Source organism: Nematostella vectensis, chromosome 11 (assembly GCF_932526225.1).
Source record: "Nematostella vectensis chromosome 11, jaNemVect1.1, whole genome shotgun sequence".
In the NCBI taxonomy this organism is placed as follows: Eukaryota; Metazoa; Cnidaria; class Anthozoa; order Actiniaria; family Edwardsiidae; genus Nematostella; species Nematostella vectensis.
This window is the reverse complement of record NC_064044.1, coordinates 9,077,513-9,096,765: the sequence shown is the minus strand read 5'-3', so window position 1 is coordinate 9,096,765 and position 19,253 is coordinate 9,077,513. Positions and strand designations below refer to the sequence as shown.

The 19,253-nt window shown below is 42.2% G+C and overlaps 1 protein-coding gene across 2 annotated transcripts in view; it reads right to left on the bottom strand.

Moving 5' to 3' along the window:
* The window catches only part of LOC116615631 (WD repeat and FYVE domain-containing protein 3-like), an 83,674-nt gene that overhangs the window by 33,400 nt on the left and 31,021 nt on the right, over positions 1-19,253 (bottom strand). For both annotated transcript variants that reach the window (XR_007314089.1, XM_048733983.1), the window contains exons 31-38: positions 18,694-18,836; positions 17,597-17,676; positions 16,692-16,736; positions 16,024-16,111; positions 15,051-15,215; positions 14,274-14,406; positions 13,356-13,447; positions 1,096-1,210 (exon numbers count right to left, since the gene is read on the bottom strand). Coding sequence is in view for 1 of the 2 variants with exons in the window: in XM_048733983.1 (XP_048589940.1) it covers positions 1,096-1,210; positions 13,356-13,447; positions 14,274-14,406; positions 15,051-15,215; positions 16,024-16,111; positions 16,692-16,736; positions 17,597-17,676; positions 18,694-18,836 (861 nt within the window). In the remaining variant the exon portion in view is untranslated. The remainder of the gene's footprint in view (positions 1-1,095; positions 1,211-13,355; positions 13,448-14,273; positions 14,407-15,050; positions 15,216-16,023; positions 16,112-16,691; positions 16,737-17,596; positions 17,677-18,693; positions 18,837-19,253) is intronic.

The window sequence follows — 19,253 nt, the reverse complement described above, 5'->3', positions numbered from 1 at the left end:
TCCGAGCTTCACATTACCTTGTGGCTGTTGGGCGAATACTCCGAGCTACACATTACCTTACATCTGGTGCAAATACTCCGAGCTACACATTACCTTACATCTGGTGCAATTACTCCGAGCTACACATTACCTTACATCTGGTGCGAATACTCCGAGCTACACATTACCTTACATCTGGTGCGGATACTCCGAGCTACACATTACCTTGCATCTGTTGCGAATACTCCGAGCTACACATTACCTTACATCTGGTGCGAATACTCCGAGCTACACATTACCTTACATCTGGTGCGAATACTCCGAGCTACACATTACCTTACATCTGGTGCGAATACTCCGAGCTACACATTACCTTACATCTGGTGCGAATACTCCGAGCTACACATTACCTTACATCTGGTTCCAAAATTCCGAGCTACACATTACCTTACATCTAGTGCGAATACTCCGAGCTACACATTACCTTACATCTGGTTCCAAAACTCCGAGCTTCACATTACCTTGTGACTGTTGGGCGAATACTCCGAGCTACACATTACCTTACATCTGGTGCGGATACTCCGAGCTACACATTACCTTGCATCTGTTGCGAATACTCCGAGCTACACATTACCTTGCATCTGTTGCCAAGACTCCGAGCTAAACATTACTTTGCATCTGGTGCGAATACTCCGAGCTACACATTACCTTACATCTGTTGCGAATACTCCAAGCTACACATTACCTTACATCTGGTTCCAAAACTCCGAGCTTCACATTACCTTGTGGCTGTTGGGCGAATACTCCGAGCTACACATTACCTTACATCTGGTGCAAATACTCCGAGCTACACATTACCTTACATCTGGTGCAATTACTCCGAGCTACACATTACCTTACATTTGGTGCGAATACTCCGAGCTACACATTACCTTACATCTGGTGCGAATACTCCGAGCTACACATTACCTTACATCTGGTCGATTACTCCGAGCTACACATTACCTTACATCTGGTTCCAAAACTCCGAGCTACATATTACTTTGCATCTGGTGCGAATACTCCGAGCTACACATTACCTTACATCTGGTTCCAAAACTCCAGGCTTTACATTACCTTGTGGCTGTTGGGCGACAGCCTCAAAGGGCCCGACATCAAACATGGCTTTGCCGCGGACCAGGTAATACGCCTTGCTGTCTGCACTTGTTGCACGCTTGTTCCTGCTGGTCTTCTAGAAAACGCATTAAGAGATGGAGTTAGGGTATGGGGTCGACATAGGGTAAGTACATGAAGGAAGGAGGAACAAGGTAAAGGGTGGTCTTCTAGGGACCATAAGGGAAGGAAGCTAGGGTAAGGTCAACATAGGGTAGGTAATGAAGGGGTTGGGAGATACGAGGCAAAGCTTGTACTTGATGCTCTTCTAGAGCCCATTGGGGAAGGAAGCTAGGGTGAGGTCAAGATAAACAAACAAACAAACTAGCAGTCAGATGTAGCCAGGCGCTCCAAACTACTTTTAATGCCGAAAATGCAGTAACGTGGAAATCAGTTTGTCCTAAGTGCTGCCGCGCTAGGAGTATTCTTGCGCAACCATCCTGTTGCTATTAGCAATTTAGAGTAGGGCTTTTCTTAAATTACTTTGTCTTCATGTTTTCCTTTATTTTGTTGTTGTCGTTATTGCCAATTATTTTTTATTTTATTGTAAAGGGTTACACTTCAGTTGGAGCCGTGCTCTGTTGTGTCAACCTTACCGCTATTTCAATATGTGTTATAGTAGTAGAAGCCTTATAAATATATAATAAATAAATAAATAAATGAATGAATGAATGAATGAATGAATGAATGAATGAATGAATGAATGAATGAATGAATGAATGAATGAATGAATGAATGAATGAATGAATAGATTCATGGGCCTTTTTGTAACCGAGTCGTGTTCCTTTTTGTAACTTTGTTCCTTTTTGTAACCAAGGTTTGGTTACGAAAGGGAACAGTGCTCCTTTTTGTAACATAGGCCAAGTTACAAAAAGGAGCATATGTTCCTTTTTGTAACCATGTGCTCCCTTTTGTAACATTTGTGATCCTTTTTGTAACCTAAGCCAAGTTACAAAAAGGAGCACATGTTCCCTTTCGTAACTTTGGGTGTTCCTTTTGGTAACCTTAGAAAATAGGGCTAAATTCAGAAACTGAATTCTACAGTAAATATCCAAACCCTATTTAAACGACAAATAAAACGTTTTATTCTTATCTCCTACATTGTATGAGTACATTTTAGTGTAACAATAAGTTGTAGAATAAGATTGATAATGTCGGTGCTCCATCATTTATATCATCAATAATACGCAGCCAGTGACATCCTTGCTTCTATTTCATTCCCTGAATTTGTTTTTATTTAATGATATACATCGATACACATTTTTGTCGATTCATGAGCGTTTTAAACACTAAAATATTAAGGTTTACATCCCACATTGAGAGGAGTATGCAAGGCTCAATCGATAACGTCTTTCCCTCATTTTGAAGTCCACACGACGGTTAGAGGTAATTTCCGCGTTTGCTTTCTTTATGGTGCCCCAACACCATGCGGATGAATTGCTCTGGATATTTGTATGGGAGCCCCCCTTAGCTCCCTTGAATATCCATTAACACTTGTGAGGGGCAATAGGGCGATTTAGGCCCTAAAAAGGGACGCCTGTTGCGCAGGTTATGATTACCATGCTCTGTTTCTATCATAAGATGGCTAGCTGTGACCCAGTCAAAATGAAGAAATCATATAAAAGACAGAAACATCGCTGTCCAGTGCCTGCCTGTCAGAAAGAGGTGATTCACCTCCCTCGCCATTTGATAACAGTGCACAAATGGAGCCGCGAAAAGGCATTAGAGGCACTGTCTGTGTTCGACCTTAGGGCAAAAAGAACGAAGTCAGAGGCTGTCCCAGAGCAAAGAGCCAAGCGGACCTACAAACGTCGGGTTTGTTCGTTCCCAGGGTGCAACCTGATCGTGCGAAGGTTGCACAACCACCTGAATGCAAAACATAAGTTAAGTCGACACGACGAGATATACAAACAGCTATTGAAAGAATCGCGATGGGAAGAGATAGGCGAAGATTTCCAGGAAGAGTGTGTAGTAGAGATCTCCTCTGACACCGAGTCCGAGCAAGAGCCCGATCCCCAAAGCCAGAGCCAAAGCAAGGGCAAGGGCAAGGGCAAGGGCAAGGGCAAGGGCAAGGGCAAGGGCAAGGGCAAGGGCAAGGGCAAGGTCCAAGGCCAGGGCCAGAGCCAGAGCCAGAGCCAGAGCCAGAGCCAAAGCCAGAGCAAGAGCAGTCAATCCAGTACAATGTCATCTAATGAAGAAGAAATGTGCCTCCAGGAAATCCATAGAAAATCCGAAAAAGCCAAAGCTATAATGAGAGGAGGTCAAGTAGATCAACACAAATACAGCTCAAGTGATGACGATAGTGATGAAGTTATCCCTTCATCGCCGATAGGAAAGAAGAGAAGCATCTTTCCTAAGCGCGCGCTAGCCGATATTCACAGCGACACTCAAAAGGTTATCAAGAAGAGAACAACTGGGGGATTGGGAGGAGAACAATCTTCACCGACACTATGGAAAGCAACTGCAGCAGGCAATAGCAAGGAAAAGGATGACTTATCAACGTCGAGCCCAGCAGAGGAGATAGAAGAGAAAGACTACGAGCCAGATGGCGAAGATGAGGATGAAGACGAAGATAATGAAGGTTGTGGTAATGATGATGAGGATAATGATATCGATGTTACCGATGAAGAAAATGAATTGACGATGAACGCAGAAACGCTGATGAAAGATGATGAAGGCAGAAACGATGACACAGATAAGATATTGGACGCATTTTTACAATGGCTTCAAGGTATCGATGGAGGTAGAGAGTTGCGTACCGCTAAGCAATATGTTGCTTAGGTTCACGCAATCATCAAGGATGTAGATCCAGATGAGCTGCGCATCGACAGAATCCTGAATAAGAAGCATCTTCGAGACAAATGGTTACAGAAATTGGAACGTAATAGGAAGCCAGGGACCTGCAAGGCATATTTAGGTTCATTATCAAGATTTATCCGTTTCCTTGTTGTGGAAAAGTTAGAAGACCTAAAGCTAACAGAAGAGCATGTGACGAAGGTCAGAGTGCAAGTCCAAGAGTGGTCGGCTTCTTTTAAGAAGCCGTTCAAAGAAAGAAGATGGGAGAAGCATCAAGAAGACCTAGAGAAACTCATAACCCCGGAGGACGTCCAGAAGTTTTCAAAGTCGGCTTCAGTAAGAGCGGCAATCTCGACACTGGGAAGATACATGGAAAAGGAAGGGTCCCCGGGTCAGACAGACTTTTGTACTGTCAGAGACCATCTCATCACTCGCCTATGCATCGAGAATGCATGTAGAGCTGGCCCGATCGCAAATATGACTTTGCGGGATCTAGATAGAGCCACGAAAGACGGCGATGAAATGATTGTCACCATTTTGAAGCACAAGACATCTGCCTCGGCAGGCCCAGCCCATGTAGTGCTAAGTCCCACAGTCTTCACCTGGCTAAAGGCGTATGTAAAATACATGAGAAACAAGGTCAGCGGAGCAGGAACAGATCCCGATGAGAAGGTTTTCATCAGCTTCACAGTGAGTGAGATGACATCATTTATGATATCTGCTCAACTTAATTCCTTGTGGCAAAAGGCTGTCGGGAAGATTAGAGTAAATGCAGCTTCATTCCGTAAAGCAGCTGTTTCAGTGGTCCACGAAGAGCACCAACATCTGAGGAAGGACCTAGCCGACTTATGGGACACAATCAAAAGACCGCCGAAAAATTCTCGTTAAGCAGAAGTCTAAGTCGGCTGCAAAACCCTTCTGGCGCTCAGAAATATCATGTATGCGGAAGGGGCATCACATGTAGAAGCAAGTGAAGCCCTGTCTGTGAAGAATGGGGAAGCAGAAAAGTCTGGTCGTCACCACTGGACAGAGAAAGAAGAGGAGGCTATCGAAATGGTATTTAAGGGTGCCATTGAAGAATGCAAGCTTCGGTTAGATGCCGTGAAGCAAGAAATACCCAAGCACCCCCCTTCTGGCGCATATCGACGCCTTGAAGGTTTACGATAAAGTAAGGAGATTGATGAAGAAAGAAAATACACAAGCGAGCCCTTGCCTCCCCACAGAGAAAATGACCCAACAAGAGAAGATGGAAAGAATGTCGGGTCGGGAAGATGCTGAAGAATCATGCCTCAAGAGTAAGGGGTCTCAAGTATTTACAGATTCGCAGTCTAATCTCTGTCTGCGACTGTTTCATGATCTCCTACACAACAATGACAGGATCGAGAGAAAAGCCTTGATGGAACGAGTCATGAGAGATGACGAGGCCAAGAAAGAGTTGTCTGCGTTTACTCCACAACAACTTGCTGACAAGGTGCGTGCAGAGCGCAACAAAGCTAAGAAGTCAAAGTAGTAGAAACAATCTAATGACCACTCCAGGCATTTTCAGCCGTTTTCAGCCGCGTTTGTAGTAAGTTCAGTTGTTAAAAATGTTTGCGCAAGAGAATTCGAAGGATTCACTAAAATTGTTGTTAATGACTTGTTTGTTCATACGGAACACAGAGACATTATTATACTTAAATGTATATAAAGAGGCGTTGTTATACTTGAATGTATACACAGAGACGTTATTATACTTAAATGTATACACAGAGACGTTATGAGCAGCAACAGCAAGCGACATTATTAATAAAGCTGCCCTGTAAAGCTGTAGTATGTTTCTATGAGTACACCCATCTCTGAGCACTTTCAATCCGTGTGTAGTTTGAGGAAAGACGAATAGTAGATTATGATTTAAGGACAGTTTGAGTTATCCGCTTTCCTAGAGGCTGCTAAAAATTGCAAAAGTCAAGGAAATAGCGAAAACCTTATTCTGATACAGCACACGAATGATGCATTTTACCCAGTCTCCAAGAATCGTCATATCTCAGTCATTTTAATTCAAAGAGCTATTTAACTCAGGAAAAGCAAATACGAATAGCATCTGATGATTCTTGTTAGGCTTGCTTGTGTTATACGTCTTTCAAGAGGCTGCAAAGAAGCTGCAAATATCGAAACAATATAGCGGGGAATTCAAAATGTGCCTATTATCCTTGGAGATTTGACCAAAAAACTGAAACACAGAAAATGAAAATACTAACAAGTACTCTCTGAATCGAATGGTTGTCTATCCCTGCTTCAGTTTTTAGTTGTTTCACCATGATTTTAAACATAAATAAACCTAATTTTTCTGATAATTGTTACACTAAAAGAGACATGATTTTCGCGGTCGTTCCTTTTCGTAACCTGACATATATTTCAATAAAATATTATTGTGATCTCACATATATATTTCTTTGCTATAAACAGACCTATAAAACATTATCAAACCTAGAATTGCATAGAAATAAAAATCTTTTTAAATAAAATACTTTTTTATCCTGCACTAGTTATAGCACCCCAAAATGTTCCTTTTTGTAACATTTAAGCATTTTCAGCGGGTCAAGGAAAAAAATCAAAAAAGCAATTTCTTCCACGTTCTTGCTTTACTTCTTGGATATGTTCCCCACCAATATTTGATCTCTTTTATACATGCATAAGCAAAAAGATCCACCGCTTCATTGGGTATTTATTTCAAATCTCTCGGGCCGGATAGAAAGTGCCAAAATTTGAGTATTTTTGGATTCGCCTCTGAGGCCAATTTCGCTCGAGTTTTCTTTATAAATCATTTATATTTAGGTGAAATGTAACCAAGTTTTGAGAGAATCTTCCTTAACTATCCTTCTATGCGTACAACGAGTTGAGGGGCCTCAAGCGGAAGAACTCGATCGATTTTACGCTTTTTTGTGAGGTGACTTTAACTGCGTTAAATTTGAATCTTATGATTGGCACGGGTCACCATAAAGTCCATTGATCTGAGCACGGTCTTGAAGCCTCGAAAATTCTACACAAATCAAAGCAGGTTAGGAAGCTAGGAGGGGTATGCTAAAGTCCAGATAGATGATATATCCCGATGATACAGCGTGATTTCGGTTTTTCTGTATTTTTGTTGGCTGAAACCTAAAGGGTGTTCCTTTTTGTAACATTTTGCTCTTTAACTTTTAATATCATCGCCAATTTTTAAGTTGGGTTTATTTAGTTTTCACCATCCAATATCTGCTTAAAAATCTTCCTATAGATATATTCGCTATGATTTAATGATGTTCCTGATTGAAAAGGGGTGAAGTTGAAAAAATGTTACGAAAGGGAACCACGATGAATCTGTGAATGAATGAATGAATGAATGAATGAATGAATGAATGAATGAATAGATTCATGGGCCTTTTTGTAACCGAGTCGTGTTCCTTTTTGTAACTTTGTTCCTTTTTGTAACCAAGGTTTGGTTACGAAAGGGAACAGTGCTCCTTTTTGTAACATAGGCCAAGTTACAAAAAGGAGCATATGTTCCTTTTTGTAACCATGTGCTCCCTTTTGTAACATTTGTGATCCTTTTTGTAACCTAAGCCAAGTTACAAAAAGGAGCACATGTTCCCTTTCGTAACTTTGGGTGTTCCTTTTGGTAACCTTAGAAAATAGGGCTAAATTCAGAAACTGAATTCTACAGTAAATATCCAAACCCTATTTAAACGACAAATAAAACGTTTTATTCTTATCTCCTACATTGTATGAGTACATTTTAGTGTAACAATAAGTTGTAGAATAAGATTGATAATGTCGGTGCTCCATCATTTATATCATCAATAATACGCAGCCAGTGACATCCTTGCTTCTATTTCATTCCCTGAATTTGTTTTTATTTAATGATATACATCGATAAACATTTTTGTCGATTCATGAGCGTTTTAAACACTAAAATATTAAGGTTTACATCCCACATTGAGAGGAGTATGCAAGGCTCAATCGATAACGTCTTTCCCTCATTTTGAAGTCCACACGACGGTTAGAGGTAATTTCCGCGTTTGCTTTCTTTATGGTGCCCCAACACCATGCGGATGAATTGCTCTGGATATTTGTATGGGAGCCCCCCTTAGCTCCCTTGAATATCCATTAACACTTGTGAGGGGCAATAGGGCGATTTAGGCCCTAAAAAGGGACGCCTGTTGCGCAGGTTATGATTACCATGCTCTGTTTCTATCATAAGATGGCTAGCTGTGACCCAGTCAAAATGAAGAAATCATATAAAAGACAGAAACATCGCTGTCCAGTGCCTGCCTGTCAGAAAGAGGTGATTCACCTCCCTCGCCATTTGATAACAGTGCACAAATGGAGCCGAGAAAAGGCATTAGAGGCACTGTCTGTGTTCGACCTTAGGGCAAAAAGAACGAAGTCAGAGGCTGTCTCAGAGCAAAGAGCCAAGCGGACCTACAAACGTCGGGTTTGTTCGTTCCCAGGGTGCAACCTGATCGTGCGAAGGTTGCACAACCACCTGAATGCAAAACATAAGTTAAGTCGACACGACGAGATATACAAACAGCTATTGAAAGAATCGCGATGGGAAGAGATAGGCGAAGATTTCCAGGAAGAGTGTGTAGTAGAGATCTCCTCTGACACCGAGTCCGAGCAAGAGCCCGATCCCCAAAGCCAGAGCCAAAGCAAGGGCAAGGGCAAGGGCAAGGGCAAGGGCAAGGGCAAGGGCAAGGGCAAGGGCAAGGGCAAGGGCAAGGTCCAAGGCCAGGGCCAGAGCCAGAGCCAGAGCCAGAGCCAGAGCCAAAGCCAGAGCAAGAGCAGTCAATCCAGTACAATGTCATCTAATGAAGAAGAAATGTGCCTCCAGGAAATCCATAGAAAATCCGAAAAAGCCAAAGCTATAATGAGAGGAGGTCAAGTAGATCAACACAAATACAGCTCAAGTGATGACGATAGTGATGAAGTTATCCCTTCATCGCCGATAGGAAAGAAGAGAAGCATCTTTCCTAAGCGCGCGCTAGCCGATATTCACAGCGACACTCAAAAGGTTATCAAGAAGAGAACAACTGGGGGATTGGGAGGAGAACAATCTTCACCGACACTATGGAAAGCAACTGCAGCAGGCAATAGCAAGGAAAAGGATGACTTATCAATGTCGAGCCCAGCAGAGGAGATAGAAGAGAAAGACTACGAGCCAGATGGCGAAGATGAGGATGAAGACGAAGATAATGAAGGTTGTGGTAATGATGATGAGGATAATGATATCGATGTTACCGATGAAGAAAATGAATTGACGATGAACGCAGAAACGCTGATGAAAGATGATGAAGGCAGAAACGATGACACAGATAAGATATTGGACGCATTTTTACAATGGCTTCAAGGTATCGATGGAGGTAGAGAGTTGCGTACCGCTAAGCAATATGTTGCTTAGGTTCACGCAATCATCAAGGATGTAGATCCAGATGAGCTGCGCATCGACAGAATCCTGAATAAGAAGCATCTTCGAGACAAATGGTTACAGAAATTGGAACGTAATAGGAAGCCAGGGACCTGCAAGGCATATTTAGGTTCATTATCAAGATTTATCCGTTTCCTTGTTGTGGAAAAGTTAGAAGACCTAAAGCTAACAGAAGAGCATGTGACGAAGGTCAGAGTGCAAGTCCAAGAGTGGTCGGCTTCTTTTAAGAAGCCGTTCAAAGAAAGAAGATGGGAGAAGCATCAAGAAGACCTAGAGAAACTCATAACCCCGGAGGACGTCCAGAAGTTTTCAAAGTCGGCTTCAGTAAGAGCGGCAATCTCGACACTGGGAAGATACATGGAAAAGGAAGGGTCCCCGGGTCAGACAGACTTTTGTACTGTCAGAGACCATCTCATCACTCGCCTATGCATCGAGAATGCATGTAGAGCTGGCCCGATCGCAAATATGACTTTGCGGGATCTAGATAGAGCCACGAAAGACGGCGATGAAATGATTGTCACCATTTTGAAGCACAAGACATCTGCCTCGGCAGGCCCAGCCCATGTAGTGCTAAGTCCCACAGTCTTCACCTGGCTAAAGGCGTATGTAAAATACATGAGAAACAAGGTCAGCGGAGCAGGAACAGATCCCGATGAGAAGGTTTTCATCAGCTTCACAGTGAGTGAGATGACATCATTTATGATATCTGCTCAACTTAATTCCTTGTGGCAAAAGGCTGTCGGGAAGATTAGAGTAAATGCAGCTTCATTCCGTAAAGCAGCTGTTTCAGTGGTCCACGAAGAGCACCAACATCTGAGGAAGGACCTAGCCGACTTATGGGACACAATCAAAAGACCGCCGAAAAATTCTCGTTAAGCAGAAGTCTAAGTCGGCTGCAAAACCCTTCTGGCGCTCAGAAATATCATGTATGCGGAAGGGGCATCACATGTAGAAGCAAGTGAAGCCCTGTCTGTGAAGAATGGGGAAGCAGAAAAGTCTGGTCGTCACCACTGGACAGAGAAAGAAGAGGAGGCTATCGAAATGGTATTTAAGGGTGCCATTGAAGAATGCAAGCTTCGGTTAGATGCCGTGAAGCAAGAAATACCCAAGCACCCCCCTTCTGGCGCATATCGACGCCTTGAAGGTTTACGATAAAGTAAGGAGATTGATGAAGAAAGAAAATACACAAGCGAGCCCTTGCCTCCCCACAGAGAAAATGACCCAACAAGAGAAGATGGAAAGAATGTCGGGTCGGGAAGATGCTGAAGAATCATGCCTCAAGAGTAAGGGGTCTCAAGTATTTACAGATTCGCAGTCTAATCTCTGTCTGCGACTGTTTCATGATCTCCTACACAACAATGACAGGATCGAGAGAAAAGCCTTGATGGAACGAGTCATGAGAGATGACGAGGCCAAGAAAGAGTTGTCTGCGTTTACTCCACAACAACTTGCTGACAAGGTGCGTGCAGAGCGCAACAAAGCTAAGAAGTCAAAGTAGTAGAAACAATCTAATGACCACTCCAGGCATTTTCAGCCGTTTTCAGCCGCGTTTGTAGTAAGTTCAGTTGTTAAAAATGTTTGCGCAAGAGAATTCGAAGGATTCACTAAAATTGTTGTTAATGACTTGTTTGTTCATACGGAACACAGAGACATTATTATACTTAAATGTATATAAAGAGGCGTTGTTATACTTGAATGTATACACAGAGACGTTATTATACTTAAATGTATACACAGAGACGTTATGAGCAGCAACAGCAAGCGACATTATTAATAAAGCTGCCCTGTAAAGCTGTAGTATGTTTCTATGAGTACACCCATCTCTGAGCACTTTCAATCCGTGTGTAGTTTGAGGAAAGACGAATAGTAGATTATGATTTAAGGACAGTTTGAGTTATCCGCTTTCCTAGAGGCTGCTAAAAATTGCAAAAGTCAAGGAAATAGCGAAAACCTTATTCTGATACAGCACACGAATGATGCATTTTACCCAGTCTCCAAGAATCGTCATATCTCAGTCATTTTAATTCAAAGAGCTATTTAACTCAGGAAAAGCAAATACGAATAGCATCTGATGATTCTTGTTAGGCTTGCTTGTGTTATACGTCTTTCAAGAGGCTGCAAAGAAGCTGCAAATATCGAAACAATATAGCGGGGAATTCAAAATGTGCCTATTATCCTTGGAGATTTGACCAAAAAACTGAAACACAGAAAATGAAAATACTAACAAGTACTCTCTGAATCGAATGGTTGTCTATCCCTGCTTCAGTTTTTAGTTGTTTCACCATGATTTTAAACATAAATAAACCTAATTTTTCTGATAATTGTTACACTAAAAGAGACATGATTTTCGCGGTCGTTCCTTTTCGTAACCTGACATATATTTCAATAAAATATTATTGTGATCTCACATATATATTTCTTTGCTATAAACAGACCTATAAAACATTATCAAACCTAGAATTGCATAGAAATAAAAATCTTTTTAAATAAAATACTTTTTTATCCTGCACTAGTTATAGCACCCCAAAATGTTCCTTTTTGTAACATTTAAGCATTTTCAGCGGGTCAAGGAAAAAAATCAAAAAAGCAATTTCTTCCACGTTCTTGCTTTACTTCTTGGATATGTTCCCCACCAATATTTGATCTCTTTTATACATGCATAAGCAAAAAGATCCACCGCTTCATTGGGTATTTATTTCAAATCTCTCGGGCCGGATAGAAAGTGCCAAAATTTGAGTATTTTTGGATTCGCCTCTGAGGCCAATTTCGCTCGAGTTTTCTTTATAAATCATTTATATTTAGGTGAAATGTAACCAAGTTTTGAGAGAATCTTCCTTAACTATCCTTCTATGCGTACAACGAGTTGAGGGGCCTCAAGCGGAAGAACTCGATCGATTTTACGCTTTTTTGTGAGGTGACTTTAACTGCGTTAAATTTGAATCTTATGATTGGCACGGGTCACCATAAAGTCCATTGATCTGAGCACGGTCTTGAAGCCTCGAAAATTCTACACAAATCAAAGCAGGTTAGGAAGCTAGGAGGGGTATGCTAAAGTCCAGATAGATGATATATCCCGATGATACAGCGTGATTTCGGTTTTTCTGTATTTTTGTTGGCTGAAACCTAAAGGGTGTTCCTTTTTGTAACATTTTGCTCTTTAACTTTTAATATCATCGCCAATTTTTAAGTTGGGTTTATTTAGTTTTCACCATCCAATATCTGCTTAAAAATCTTCCTATAGATATATTCGCTATGATTTAATGATGTTCCTGATTGAAAAGGGGTGAAGTTGAAAAAATGTTACGAAAGGGAACCACGATGAATCTGTGAATGAATGAATGAATGAATGAATAAATAAATAAATAAATAATAATTAAAAAGATAGGGTGAATACATGAAAGGGTAAGGAAGAACCAGGCGAAGGAACAAAGGGGGCGAGGAAGGGGCGACTGTGGGGTGCAGGAAAAGAAGCAAGGGGGTGAAATTTCAGAACGGGTAAAGTATTTCCACTCCTGCAATTACTTCTTGAACAATAAAATAAATGAACACAAGGTTGAAGCCGCATCGTCACCAGTTTACTTCCGGTCGATTACGTAACAATCTACGATGATTTTTAACGGGAAACTCGAAAAATAATTCAAAATTGTAAAAGTTGGAAGTTTCTTTGAGGATGTGACTTATTAATTAGAGCGGATGGCCTGTTAAATAGCGCGGATCCTTATAGATTCTTTTGTATCTAGTCGGTTGATGTTTCTGTTGGCCTTCCGTAAGTAAAACTGGTGACAAGGCGGCTCAAAGTGGCATTTAAACGGGTATGTTAAATCAGAATTGTTTCTCCCTGGCGGATCTCCTTCGAAGTTTTTTTTCCATCGCAATGACTGAAATCATCAATGGAATCTGATTTTGGGTCGTATGAAATTATTAATGAAATTACCAGGCTTTTCGCATTGGCCTCAAATGAAGTGGAAGTCATTCGTGGACTTACCAAGTTGCTTGCTTTCTCGGACCTCGGGTCGTATGGGTAGTGCACGTAGAAGAGCTCGTTGCGACACATCTTTTTGCGCATCCGATGAGGACCTAGACAGGGCAAGAGGGAACATTTGATAAAACCTTAGATCAAACTCCCTCTTCAATACAGCAGAAACCGGGGAAATTGGGACAATTGAAAACAGCTTGTCATATAACTCCTCAACAGCTCAGTAAATGCATCATACCCTCTCCCCACCCCCCACTCTCTCCCATAGCACTCAACCTCCTCACCTTATCAAAACACTAAACCACACTGTCATACACCTTTATAGAAGCCAGATAATGTTTAATGCTCACTTGCACACTTATCTAGCCCTGACCCTACCTCTTAGCCCTATAAAATCATTATACACCTTGAAGCAGGCCATAGTAGTACCGTCAATTATATCTAATGCTCACGTATCTAGCCTTAAACAGCAACACATTAACACCACCCCCCTTTCCACCATACCGTCACCATACCTAATACACCGTAGGCTACAGTAGTTCCGTTACCTTCCACCATATTTAATGCCCACATATCTAGCGTTGACCTATTTGGTAGCAGCTAAACACCCACCTCCCCCCGCCCCCGCAACCCCCCCCCCCCCTCCCTCCACACCGTCACAACACACCGAAGGCTGAAGTAGTTCTGTTACCTTCCACCATGTCTAAAGCCCATTTATTCAGTCATGACCAGCAGCAACGTACCAGCACACCCTCTCCTCCCACCATGCTTTCACTATACATACATCGTAAGCTACAGTAGTTCTGTTACCTTCCACCATATCTAAAGCCCATTTATTCAGTCATGACCTATTGGTAGGTTAAGGTAGCACCCTAACACCTCACCCCGTACCCTCACGATGCACCCTTAAGCATACTACAGTAGTACCTTCCACCATATCTAATGCCCATTTGTCCAGTCGTGACCCGTGGGGCGGTCCCCACAAGCCTCTCTCGCGCGTCAAGTCGCGCTCCATCAGTGACCACTCCTCTGCTATCGACTTGGAGATCAGCTGGTAGTTCTACATACAAAAGCAGAAGATGCCTTTTGACCCAGAGTAAGGTGCGTCTAGTTGGGCAAATAAATGGTACGAAAATTCTGAAGAACGTTTCCGTTTTCTGTTCTCAAAGCAGACCAATCATATTTTAATTGCAAACGATACACCAAAATCTGGAAATCGAGACTCAGTGAGTCTCAGTGAGTCTGCCCTGAAGAAGTCTTATTAAAGACGAAAATTTGGCAGAGTCGATTCCCAGTTTTTGGTGTATTGTATTCATTGTTCTGGTACGAGATCGCGACAGTTTGGGCTTTTTGATTCTATTAATTGCAAACGAAATATTATTGATAACAAATAAAACTGATGGCGTATTCAATTCCGTGTAACTACACACATAAAACCCTACTGAAGTAGATTACTCATTTTAGAGAGCTCTTTTTGTCTTCTTTGTAATTTTGTTCCTGATTTCAGGTCAATAACTGCTACTTAGAACTTGCTTTGTGCTTTCATCACAGGTCGCATTATAGGTTTTATGCTGTTACTCTGGCATAACCCTGTGACATCACTGGTCGTAATCCAGGTTTATTTTTCCTACTTTTTCCTCGCGCAGTGAAGTCACTAGTCCTATTACAAGATGAATTATATTACTTGCCCTATCCTTACCATACCTGTTGATGGTTCTTGTAGTGTAGCCGTACAAGGTCCCTCACGACTTTGATGTGTTTTGGTATCCATAGAAACGCTTCCTTGGAGAGTGCCTCCAGGTCACGTGACTCCTTCTTCGTCTTCTTCATGGTGGTCAGACGGGTGCCGGTGCGCCGAGGCTTGGGTTTCTGGCCAAGGGGAAAAGACACAAAGCAGGTGAAGTCCGTAAATCGGACGCTTTGTTTTTGTTTTTAAGATTCCTAACTCTCGTCTTTGAACAAAAAAATTTTGTATCATTTGAAACCTTAAAAATCGAATTCTCTTAAATTGTAGAGTGGATTGAAATCCACCGTGATTCAAGCAATTCACTTACTGAGATGAACATCTTATTTGTATAGTATTTGGTAGCCTACGAACCAATCGACTTCAATGTAATATTTTTTATTTCTTATGCTGACTGCAACACTCATTAAGATTAATTAGGAATAGTTGCATATTAAAAAAGTGGGCAAACGTCAATGGTCAGACTATGGCCACCTCTAGGTCACGTCACCGTCACCCCACGCTCGTGTCACGGTCATGTCAATGGTCACACTAAAATCACGTCGATGGTCACGTCAAGATCTCGTCACAGTCACGCAACGTCACAGTGACGTCAATGGTCACACAATGGCCAACTCACGGTCACGTAACCGTCAGCCCACGTTCACGTCACGGCCATGTCACGGCCACGCCACTTCGCACTGCATCAATGACCACACTGGGTTCACGTCAATGGTTACACTACAATCACGTTAATGGTCACGTCACGATAACGTCACAGTCACACCACGTCGCACTGACGTAATGATTACACTGGAGTCACGTCAATGATCACACTCCAGTCGTGTAAATTGTCACACTACGGTCACGTTAAATGGCACTCTACGATCACGTCAAGATCACTTCATGGCCACACAATCCATAAATTACAGGACATTCATGACAAATACTGACCTGCTGGCTAAGGGTCTCTGCCTTATGTTTTTCTTCGCCAGTAACGTAACTGACCCATAGTCTCATGGCCGCGTCACCTATCAACGGTCTGCAACAAAAACAAGCCAGCGCTATTGAGGTCACGGTTAGGCGTGAGCCAAGCCCAAGGTATTGAGATCCGAAGTGTATCTTATTTGTCATTCTCTGGACAATCCCGTATAGGGACCGTCTCAAGCTACCAATTATGATAATTGGTTGCCATTTTCAATAACGTTGAAATAAAAAAAACATTTATCGACTTAACCCTCGATTAAACAGGGAATATAGTTGATTAGAGTCGGTGAGAGCTCCAACGTGTTCTGATAGAAGTTGCTACCGGCTGAACGCGTGAATGAGAGTCGATGAGAGCTCCAACGTATACTGATGACAGTTGCTACCGTCTTATCGCGTGAATGAGAGTTGACGGGAGTATTTCAGTTTTCACAAAAAGTGAGATTTGACATGTAAATACAGATTCTCTTTAAACCCTGAATCTCAGTAATTGAATGCGCTGGTGTGACCACCCTATCAAACGTTTGATCGCAATCTCACATTCATCGACTTTCATCAACTCTCATCTCAGTTTGATAGAGGCTTTATTGGAAAAAAAATGTATGGATGGATGTATTATGTAATGTACTACAACTTACCTCACTGACTTCAAGTCAAGATTCAAGTTTGCGCTGCCACCCGGCCTATCGAAAAATAAACCAGGATTAGACAACGCATAATGAATGTCATGACCCCATCCATCCATACGGACCCAGAAAAAGACTCTCCTTGTCCCCCCCCCCCCCCCTGTACTGCGTCTCGTTTCCACAATACTTATCCTGCTTCTGATTTCTGTCTAATGTGTCTGATTTCAACAACGCTCCTGTCCCAACATTTAACACGCCCTGGGTCCTTAAGAATTGACTCGGGGCAAGGTTGCACTTTATGAGTTCTAAGATCGTCTTAAGATTGAAGCTCGCGGTAGCCTGCTAGCCGGCTCCAACGAAAACAAACAGGAGAGCCCGGGGTTCTGGGTTCGATTCCCGGTTCCTACGTGAGTTTAGTTAGTTGGTCTCGCCTTTGCTCAGAGGGTTTTTCTCCGGTTTCTCCAGTTTTCCTCCCTCCACAAAACCAACAATTTTCTATCTCAGCTGTGGTGTTCCATTGTCGGAACATTCCGAAAGGGATAAATATTTTCCTATGTCAACCAGGCTCGAGAATTCATGAACACTTTAATGAATATTGAACTCTATTTACAATTTGCTATGGCAACAATCAATCTAAAGACGATCTTAAAACTCATAAAGTCAAACTTTGCCCAGAACCAATAAAACGATGGAAAATATCGAGGCTCCATAAGTTCCCGTACGGACAAAGCATACAAGAACAATGAGAAATTAATCATACAGCACATTATTTCACAGGGTATATATTTTTCATTGCAAATCATTTAATTGTTTCTGAGAGGGCCGTATTGAGGTGTACGGCCCGCTAAGGAACCAATGCGATCACGCATAGCACCGTAGTTGTATAATAAATACTACCGTATAAATACCATACTTACATGAAATCAGAGTATTCCCTTGGGCTATAGGATGTGAAGCTGGGTTTGGGTAAGTCGACCTTGAAGGTGTCATCAATGGCCTGGAAATACAAATATTACCATTTTTCAAACGCACAGTTTCAAAACAAACAACCTCACTAAATTGAGATAGCTTTGTCAGTCCCAACGATGTCCTTATTCAATATTTTTTCCATTACTTAAAGCCGCATTGTCACCAGTTTACTTCCGGAGGTCCGACGGAAACCTCAACCGTTAAAAGACAAAAGAATCTATTAAAATCCGAGATATTAAACAGACTATCCGCTCTAAATTATCAATCAGATCCTCAAAGAAACTTCCAATAAACACACTGCTTTCGATATTTTGAAATATTTTTCGCGTTTTCCGTTGAAAATCATCATTGTTACGTTATCGACCGGAAGTAAACTGGTGACAGTGCGGTTTGAAGGGCCCTTTTTAGCCACACATTTGTTATTGTTTCATTTCTTATTAGAAGACATATTTTTCTGATGAAATATTTAAAAAGTCACCATTTGAAACCAATAAATCCCAAGAGCTTCTCTTCATCAGCCGAAAGAAGGGACGCTTTCTTACACTTGGTATTGGTCTAAGATGACATAATAGTTGCTGACAAGGGCTCTTTTAGAGTTCCATTACGTTTTAGAGTAGGCGGTGGAAATTGATAAGTAGGGGGGGGGGAGTTTATTAGTTCAAATAAAATATTAATATACTTTTTTAAAGTAGCCGGCGCTCAAAAATAGTAGCTGGCTGTTCTGCCGGCCGCCGGGCCTCCCCAGCGGGCAACTCTTGATAAGGATAGAGTAGTGACTTAGGCCCTGGACAAACGAGGACACAAGTTGCCGGAAACACGTTGTCCGCGCGCATGTTTCCTCAATGTTTCCGGCAACACGTGTCCTCGTTTGGCCAGGGCCTTATGTAAATAGTCCTGCGGCCTTTCATCGCTTCTTTACTTCAAAACCGTCAGGGCATTCCTACCACTACGGGTCCTCCCCTTGGCAAGGAGACTCGCTCACCAAGCCACTCCTTCTGCTTATGAAGGTACCCCCATTCATGCCCTTCTTTAGACAAACACCCACCTCTCTCTTGTTCTTCAGGAAGATGTCCCATACACGCTCAGCAGCGGCTGCCAGCAGACGGGTACAGCTGGACTCTTCCTCGGGTACCTCCACCCACTCATCCAGTACCTCTGGTACTTCTTCGGCAACCTCGCTACCTGGACCTGAGGAGGAAAAATCAGGCTATGTTACAATACAGCTCAGGGGCGATAACCGGGTGGGTGAGGGGTCCCTATTTCAGTGAAGGCCGTGTCTCTTTACAGTAACAACAGCCTCAAACTTTTAGCCGGATCCTTCAATCCACCCCGCTATTTTTAAATTCTGGATCGATTCCTTATCTGTCAGGGAATGCCTTTTACAAAAATACCAAATAAAATAATTGATCTAGCCCTGGTACATAGAGCTAGCTTTTACTATCAATACTAAAAGCTTAGCATAACTGACCGTCATAGACTTCTAGAAAGTTTATGTCTATAAACTATATGGGCATCTTACGGTACAAAAGGGGGTCCGATAACAACCCAACTGTCCTATACTTATATAACCACTAATATATATCTCTCCTATTTGCCATCCTTTTT